At 32.8% G+C, this 10,246-nt stretch overlaps 1 protein-coding gene across 1 annotated transcript; it reads right to left on the bottom strand.

The window, feature by feature from the left end:
• Positions 1–426: 426 nt before the first annotated feature.
• On the bottom strand, positions 427–1,071 carry LOC139489996 (probable thiopurine S-methyltransferase). Its single transcript, XM_071276850.1, has one exon. It carries the CDS (start codon positions 1,069–1,071, stop codon positions 427–429), a length of 645 nt encoding a protein of 214 aa, XP_071132951.1.
• Positions 1,072–10,246: the final 9,175 nt, after the last annotated feature.

Raw genomic sequence — 10,246 nt, 5'->3', positions numbered from 1 at the left:
TAAAATCTGCAAAAGTTTATGATGAATGCAGTTTTATTAAAGATATACTATCTATGTATTACTAGTATATGTTTACGACTATATATTCAGCATAAAAAGTGTCCATTTTATTTTAGACAATGCAATCTATATTTGGAAATACATTGAGAATTCATGCTAACAACATTACAGATTACAAATTTTACGACAGTATCCGAAGTACACTGCACAATTTATGACAGTATCTGAACAAAAATCATTACTTTCTGCAATGAAAAATGATGCAGATGTAACTTGAATTAGCATGCCGCAAAACAATCACATTTAAACAGCCTGAATGGTACATTATACAATATTGTAATATTACTTTAAAGTTTATGTTTCTTAGTTCCTTCTAGACACTGTTTGGTTGGAGGAAAAAAACCTGCTCTATCAGTCTTTCGGTATTTATGGCATTAAAAAGTAATAGAAGAACAAGCCTGCACACCCCATTGCCTGTAAATCTGGTACAGCTATTTCATAGTCAATCTGTTCTGGCTGAGATTTTAAACCAAAATGTTCGACTATTTCATCAACTGACATGAAAAACGGAGGTCCTATGCCAATTGGTCGATCAGCAGTTTCAAGAATATAACCCGCTCCCGGTTTCAAAATAGATTTCATGATGTCAATGTACGTTTTCCTCATTTTAGGTTCTATGGCTTCAAGTGCCCCTCTATCCCAAACACCATCAAAATCCTTTTCTAAATGAGAACCGAATTTGAAGAAGTCTCCACAATATATCCGGATTCGATAGTCATCGTTTTTATACAGCATGCCGCCCATAGATGATACAGAACTTGCCGTACAAGGCACGCTGTTCTCTTCAAAGAACTGTCTTACAGCCAACTCAGAAAACTCAACCCCAACAACTTCATGTCCCATCTTTGACAAGTGTAGCATATCCAAGGTTTTCCCACACAATGGAAAAAATAGTTTTGCTTTGTTTTCTTTTCCAGTTATCTTGTCTAAATGTTTTTCCAATGTCGAGTTAAAGCCATCCATATGCCAAACGGCGTTATCTTTCTCCCAGGCGTCTTTCCAATCGAACATTTCTACAGAATAACAATATAATATAGGAAATATGTAAAAATAGATTACAGGGAATATTCATGTAGTTTATACATAATAAAACAATGTAACTTTTACATTGACGTAGGAGCTCGGGGTCTTAAATGTTTGCAATCGCGATGCATCGCAAAGTCAAAATTTAATTTCTAAAAGATATTCAACATTCACGATTGTATGTGCTGCCGAAGCAGCATCACCATATTGGATAGAAAACTAAATCTTGGTATAAATGGTACTTTTTATAGTAGAGTATATAATTGTAATTTTTAGAATTGAATGCAGAACTGACTCAGGCTCCCCTTAATATATATTGTGGTGTACAAATATATTTGTACCACCACAATATATAAACCGTATGTCGGGTTATTTTCGCGGGGTGTAAACTTTCGCTTATTTTCGCGGATAGAACAAAATCGCCAAAATAAATTCCGCCATATTAAAAGTGTACATGCAAAGGTATTAAGAAAAGTTTTGAATCCGCCAAAATATTTCGTATACCTTATTTAATAAAAATCGCGAAATTTTACACCTGTGAAAATAACCAGCTATACGGTTTATGATCATATATATCATACTCCCTTTACGTATATAACATATTCATACACATACTGAACTCGAGAAAAATTCAAAACGGAAAGTCCCCAATCAAATGACAAAATCAAATGACAAAACACATCAAACGAATGGACAACAACTGTCATATTCCTGACTTGGTACAGGCATTTTCAAATGTAGAAAATATACCTGAACTCCCTACATATGCTTCATACATATACTAATATACTATATACACCCCAATATACATAACATACTCATACTCCCCTAATTAATATATTTATCTTATCTCAAAACGTTTCTGGGAATATCATTTGTTAAAAGCTACCATGCACGTGGAGACCGTGTATATTTCATTTGGGATTAGTAGGCGGAGCTAAGTTTAATACACGTTAGTTGTGGTGTTATACGTCCCTCATTTGACGTGGCTCTGTACTTATACTTGTCATTGTGTTATTGTTCTATGATACTTTTTGTATTCTTGTCTTTCATTTTTGCTAATGTGCTTTGTCTATATGACTTTTTGTGTTTCTTTGTTACATATGCTGTGACTCTGTATATACTTATACATCCCATCCAGTGGCGGATTTAGAACTTTCCCTAAGGGAGGGCCCGCTGACTGACCTAAGGGGGGCCCGCTCCAGTCATGCTTCAATGATTCCCTATATAATCAACTAAATTTTTCCCACGAAAAGGGGGGGGGCGGGCCCCCAGGGCCCCCTGGATCCGCCTATGCCATCATTGTGTTATTGTGCCATGGTAAATGTTTGTTTACATGTTTTCTTTTTGTTTTTATAGTGATCAAGATGGTACCACAATGTTGATTGCTGTACACCTATCTTTGTCATTTTTTCCTATTATGCCTGTTTGTTTTGTTCACACATCGTTGTAAATATAATGGAATTTTATTCGACTGTCGTACAAGTGAGAGGTTTAGCTAGCTAGCTACAAAACTAGGTTTAACCCACCATTTTCTACAGAAGAAAATTCCTGAACCAAGTCAGGAATATGACAGTTGTTGTCCATTTGTTTGATGTGTTTGAGCTTTTGATTTAGCCATTTGATTAGGGACAGTCTGTTTTGAATTTTCCTCGGAGTTCGGTATTATTATGATTTTACTTTTTCCCTTAATAAAAACAGCATGGCGTTGAGGAAAAATCTGAGACATTTCTACAAACAAAGAAAGGAACGATTGAAAAAAATGAAGAAAACACATGAAAAGCTTTTAATTTGTTACTGTTGGTATTTGTTTTTGTATAGACCAATGGAAGTAGGTTCTTTATATTGAAGACTTGACCACTTTGTTCGGCCACTAGTCGAAATACCGCATGTTAAGATAGTCGGTCAGATAAATTTGTTACACAGTGAACTGGTGACCTAGCTAATACACTATATGTTGGTCAATAATCTATGCATGGGATTTGTTGGGCATAATGTATTGTATGGAGTGGAGTGTTGGAGTGGAGTATTGGAGTGGAGTGTTGGAGTGAACTTTTGGAGTGAGATTTTGGAGTGAAATTTTTGGAGTGAGATTTTGAAATGAAATTTTTGAGTGAGATTTTGGAGTGAAATTTGATGAAAAATTTTGTAGTGAATAATTTAAAAACAAACTATACTGAAATAGAAATAAAAAAATGCATGCAGTGAAGTATTCGAATAATAATGTGAACGACCTCATATCAACAGTCCTTTATAAACAATTTCAAATTCTCCTGACCTACTGATGCATAACTAAGAGTTATATAATTATTTAGCATTGTGATTTCCCAATCTCTTCAGAATCTGTCAGCATCCTCATTAGGAGAATTTTACATGCTCGTGTATTAGGTTTAGTCCCCATTTCCATTCTTTATTATATTATATTATTTTGTAAAATGAACAAAAAATCTTCACATTATCATGTTTAAAAGTATCATATTTATTGTTTTTGCACTGTTGTTTTTAGTTTTTTAAATGATTTACAAATTAATTGACTTGAGCTTCTGTTTAAATAAAAAAGAATGTTTAAATGTTTTCAACAATGATGAAAGTATTTTCATTTTCTGAATTTAATTTAGATGAAATTTGGATTTATGAAAAAATAAGTTATTAATTGGTATTACCTAGCTATCATTTCGGCATCAATAGAACACAATAATAAAAGATGAACTGCAATTACAGTGTTATTTCCTGGATTTACATTGAGAAAATATTGTTACACCTGGGGTGTGTGGTTAAACCTTCGTAGCAGGCTGAGCTATAAATATAAATATAAAACATAGGTAATATGGTAATTTTTAATACAGGCACTGGTATAGATACATCAATAGTAATATAATATCATATATATATATATGATAAATCTCCAATATGTGGATACATATTAACAAGAGAGATTGGTCAACTTTTAATATTTACAAAACTATTTAGTTGTAGTTATAAGGCATATAATAATTATGGTCTCAATAAAATATATAAGTCTTGAGATTCATTACGTATGTTGGTTGAAGGAACCGCATTTAATAAAAGTTGAAAATAAATGAACCAACTACTAACGTTGTTGTCAAATCTATAAAAGATATTGTTGAAAATCTATATAGGAAAAAAGAAATAAATTCACAAACTTATAATTTCTTGAGGAATAATAATGAATCAAAACACGGACACATGTACCTTCTTCCAAAAGTTCATAAAATTAATCTAGAAATAATTAATGAGGCATTCCGAACTGGTCAAATAGTTGGAAACATAAACATTCCTTACCGACCAATCATCAATAAGTGTAACTCTCCCACAAGACGCATTGAAAGAGTACTGGGTCTAATCTTAAAACCATTATTGAAGAGGCATAACTTTTACATTCAAGATACAAAAGACTTCATTAAAAAAATAGAGTCACACGAGGTCACAAAAGAATGCATCCTTATTGCCTATGATGTAACGTCGATGTTCACAATGTTTAAATAAAAACGAGTCCTTAACCAATCAAAATATCTCAATACAACTCCTAAGACACAATTCTCCTTTTCTTGTAACAACATAAATCTTCAGAGATGTTGAAATAAGAACGAGTCCTTAAGCAATCCAAACATCTCAATATTATCTCTAGGACACACTCTTCTATTTTTGTAACAGTATATATCTTCAGAGAATCAGTGACCTATCGTATCATTAAATACATAGATAGTTTATTTTCATGTATTTAAATATTTGAGATAGTCGGTCAATATTACTATTAGTTTCGTTTTGAACCAAACTATGTAGGCAAGTATCTATTTATTATTACTTCAATAGTAAAATCATACACGCATATATATACGCATAGATATTGGTAAGAAATAATTGATTTGATGATGTAATTTCACCTGGTGTTTCGGTTTAGGTTTTATATTACCTAGGCATTATCCCCATCAGGTACCCTAGCCTTACAGCAACATGATAAAAATAAACGAAAATTCTGGGGTACGACACTCGGTGAATCATCTCTCTGTTTTCTTTAAATTGACTTGCGAATATTGTGATATAGCTTAATCGCCTATATTCTATTTTAATTTAGAAGATGTTAAATATTCTTTTAAGTTCTTGTGTTTCTGGTATGCATTAATGGGTGGTTTTTGAAAAAGTTGGTTTGCTGTGCCATCATTCGAAATTAAGTGCCAGTGTTTTCTTAAAGTTTTACCCAGTTGTTTAACTCTAGGATTACATTTTGTTATGAAACATAAAGGTGGTGATTTCCCTTTCTTCCTAGTAATGTACCGTAATGTACTTTCCCTTGTTCTTTTCATTGTTGTTGTTATTAAGGGATCAATTTCGTCTGCAACGTAACCCCGTTTCTGGAGTTTTTCTCTGAACAATTGAATTTGTGCTTCTATGTCCTCTACATTATTAGATGATCGAATAAATCTTATAATTTCAAAAAGTCACCAGCCTCTGACATAGAATTGTCAATATTCAGAATTTGTTTTTATACAATAGATGGCATTTTAGAACTAACCTTAACTGCATTAATTTAGACTCCCTGTATATGCTATTAGGCCAACAGTAGGTTTATGAGTAAGCCTCAGTTACCCGCTAAAAAAATTAATTTTTATTACGAATTTTATTCTTTGCACAAAGATATGAGCATTATTATGATATTCTGGTTCAATGAGTTTTCCCAGATTTTTGCCCATTAGGACTTCGAAATTCTGTGCAATTCAATGTGCACTTTGTCACCACAAGTCAAATGACACTCCCACAAGGTGAGTTAATGAGAGGAGCATATTTCATATTTTTAAATGAACATGACCAAATAATTATTCATGATTATCTGTGATCAAAATTTAAATCAATATTTAGCACTGTAATTTTTCTATATTTATTTTTAATGAATACTTGTTCAAAATTAAACAAAACATTTAACCCCCTGACATTCTACTACTTCTAGAATAATATACTATATACTCTAAAATTTCACCAAAAAAAAAACACTCCAAAATCTCACTCCAAAAATTTCACTCCAAAATCTCACTCCAAAAATTTCACTCCAAAATCTCACTCCAAAATCTCACTCCAACACTCCACTCCAACACTCCACTCCATAAAATACATTATGCCGATTTGTTGACCCCATAAATATCGTATTTGTCACTACATGTAGCACACTGTGTAAAGAATATATATAAATATATAATGTCATACTCATGTATCTTCTACCTAAACATCTAACATATTCATACTCGCTATACACACTAATACCTTCCAATATCATGAATATATAACAGATTCATTCTCACCCAACATGTATAACATACTCATCACCCCAATATATTTAACCAACTCCCCCCGTCATATTTATAACATTATCATACCCCTGGATACCCTTAATTGTGGCGAATCAAGAATTGATCTATTGGAAGAAACTTGCTATTACAACACTAATCACATAACCTACCGTGAACTTGATCTGCAATATATTAAGCAGGTTATATACCTGTGTACAAATATTCAATGTGATATTTATAGCATCACTGACCTACTTTTGGAGAGGAAAAAAGATACGCATGTGAATATCAACGTTTGTGGTTTTCAAAATGATAACAAAACGGTCCGTGTAACACTTATCAATTCAAAGTTTTAAAAGTTTTAAAATTTTAGATTTTTGAAATTTTGATCAAAGGTTTTAAAATATCAAAATTCTAAATTGTGTAAAAGTTTTGAAATTTTGAAATTTTAACCAAATAATTTAAATATTAAAATTCTAAATAATGTTTATAAATTGGTGCAATTTTGATTATTTCACTTTTTGAAAAAAAAATTTTTTAAATTTTGACTAAGATATCAAAATAGAAAAGGGGCGAAAAGAGGGGTACGTATAAATAGAGGGACGAAAGTACCAAAGTCAAACTCATAATTAAATCTAAAACAAACTGACAACGCCATGGCTAAAAATGAAAAAGACAAACAGAAAAACAATAGTAAACATGACACAACATAGAAAACTAAAGAATAAACAACACGAACCCCACCAAAAACTATAAACTGCGAAACGAAATAAAAGCTCTTTTTACGTTGAAATTGAGACTAGTTTAGAAGTAACAGTGAAAACTGATCAACTCGCAGTAGGCCAAATAGTATTATTCGCCTTTTTGACGTTCCTGATGAAGGTAGATCCAAAAAAAGCGCTTTGGTCGCATGCAACTTTAAACTTTTTGTTTTGTTTTTTATTGATATGATAATATATTGCCTTTTATGATTGATTTTAGTTCCAAGTAATGATACGGAAGGAATACTTAATGTATGGTGTCGCAATGAACGTTGTGCTGGGCAGGCGTGCTTCAGCTGGCCCCTAGATATACAAGTGTACTGGTTTAGTGATGGTTCAGTGATGGTTCAGTGACAAAAGACGTAATACTAAACTCCGAAATATGCCAATGAATTAAAGTTAAATCATACAAGACTAAAAAGGCAAGAGGCGCCTGAATTGGGACAGTCAGGCGCACAAATGCGGCGGGGTTAAACATGTTTTGTGAAATCACAACCCTCCCCCTCTAGCTCCCCCTATACCTCTAGCCAATGTATAAAAAACCAAACACGCAGCAATACGCACAGTCAAACGCATTTCAAAAGAAATCAAAGTCCTATCATGCCAAGAAATTGCCTCCGTTGAAATTCTGCAAACACCCCATACAGCAAATTACATGGATGATTAATATTGACCATTTGGTATATGGCTGTGTTCTAAGCGACACGTACAAGAAGGTCATAAATTAATTTCTTCAATGAAATCAAATCTTTAGCTACTAATGACTGCCATAGGGGGTCGACCGGAATTTTTAGCGAGGATTTCTTGGCATGTGTATAGCTTAACATTATAAGTTATTTGTTTGATAGTGATATGTACCATCATTTCTTGAAATTTGAACTTTTTCGGATTGCATTGTGGGATGAAGTGTCAAAAATGTATGAAAGGCAACTCTGTCTACTTAATAGCGTAAAAATCGTTGTTTTAAAAGTGCGACTTTTCCCATGTGTCTAAATGACTTTATATTTCATGTCATTAAGCAGTTCATAATAAGTAAGCACACGAGTTTGTGTTAAGATGTACTACAGATTTCAACTTTTGTTTTATTTAGTAACTGTAAATCTTAAAAAATGTGTGTTTGCCAAAAAAAAAAAAAAAAAAAAAAAAATATGTCTTCACTGGGAACTCCAGAGCTGAAACCTACAGACTTCAGTTTAGCAGGGACGTAACTCTATTGCCATTTTGCGCATAGAATCTTTACAGACACAGTCAGTGTATCACAATTGTGCTTCCCAACGACATGTCTACTTAGCTACCGAATGATGCATCCAAATAATGACTGCGCGATACATTCTTCGAAATTTTGCAATCCTTGGGCATAAACCACACCCTTTCGTAGTAAGACAAAAAATTCTATATATAAAGGTGTCGTCCTAAAGTTTAACAACGAACTGACTAGTTTAACTTAAAATATAGAGTTAAAACATTATAAAGTTCATACTTAAAGGTCTCCACACTAAAATGGTGATGGACACAAAGACCCTTAAACACAGGCCCTCTATTACTGATGCTGTACCCTCCCTACCTTTCTTTTAAATCTTCTGACACTTCTTAGTCATATACTTGTTTGAAACAAGTACAAACTGATATTATAATTTATGTTTCTTAATAAATCAATCAATACTACAAGGCATTGATGAACACAATTTTATTAGATGTAGCTGCTTCATGTCCAGCGACAAATATATCAGTCACATTTCAAAAAAGATGGTAACATATAGGTGTTGCAAAACATTGCTTTAGTTAATTTAAAACTCCAGTTAATAGATCATACAAAGCATTCAAGAAGAACTTTTAATCATCGATGAATCTGCTTCATGTCCAGCGACAAATATATTAGTCATAATACAAGAAGATAGTACATGTATGTGTTGCAAAACATTGCCTTAGTCAATTTAAAATCCCTTCAACGGATTCTTGTTTACCAAACCAAATACGGTGTAGGAAAGGGTCTTGATAAACCCTGATTTATTTTATTGCTTTTTTTGGTGTTTAATGCCACTTCCATCACCACTGGCTTTGTCATTGCGGACAGTTTTTTTTATCAAAAAAAAAAAAAAAAAAAACAGCTTGAAAAAAACCCAAACAAATGGTAGCATCAGCAAAGTGAATATATCATTCATATATATCTGTAGTCGTTGGGATGCTGTCTCATTGAGGGAAATCGCATCTCCTTTTCTCCGTTCAGCGTGCACATGTCGTTTGCATATTTTTGTCGCTAGGTTGCTGTCTCATTGACGTTTACCCCACAATATGTTTGTTGCACACTTTATATTTGCAAACATGCAGTTAAAAATGTTATTGCATATGTATAATAAAGTGAGAAAATTCAGAAGAGAAGACCAAAGGACTTAATAGAAGAAAAAAAGCAAGGACAATTTTCTTTCTTCAAAAAACGACCTGTTTGGTCACTCGTATATTGGTTGTCTATAAATATAGTTCCTGACAGTTTTATGAATGTAAACTATAAGTACTGTGTCTTTTATGTGAAAACTGAGTAACAGATAGAAAATTCAGGATTAGAATTCATAGAACAGAAAATGGGCAGTGGCAAATATTTCATGCCTATTTTGAACACGGAGAGAATTTACCTGCATCTTTTGCCAAAAAAAACCTTTCTCTTTCTCATTTGTGCCTTCCGACTTTATGTTTCAATTGTAGTTTCACTTTCCATATTCGGTATTTATTCAAATGTAAACTCCACATGGTACAAATCACGTGATGCAGAAATATAATATCTTGGAGTTAGACTATTTCTTTCTTTTCGGGTGAAGACTCCAACCAAACAACATGCATGTGTATAACGGCACTGTAGATTTTCGTATTAAATAAAGAAAGTTGCCGGTCCGGTACATGAATAGATTGGTTAGAAAGCAAGGTTTTAATTTTAATTAGTTTCGAAAGCTTAATTGGAGGGTTGAAAATAGAGAGCACAAATAAAAAAAAGGGGGGGGGTCTACAGGGAATATTTGTATCTTATGAACTCTATATTTGAAAGGGTTATTTTTTTATGTAATTAAAAAAGAGAAAAAAACAAATATAGGACAAATTGTGATTGGT

Source organism: Mytilus edulis, chromosome 9 (assembly GCF_963676685.1).
Source record: "Mytilus edulis chromosome 9, xbMytEdul2.2, whole genome shotgun sequence".
Taxonomy (NCBI): domain Eukaryota; kingdom Metazoa; phylum Mollusca; class Bivalvia; order Mytilida; family Mytilidae; genus Mytilus; species Mytilus edulis.
Note: the sequence above shows the minus strand (reverse complement) of the source record. Positions and strands in the feature narration are given on the sequence as shown.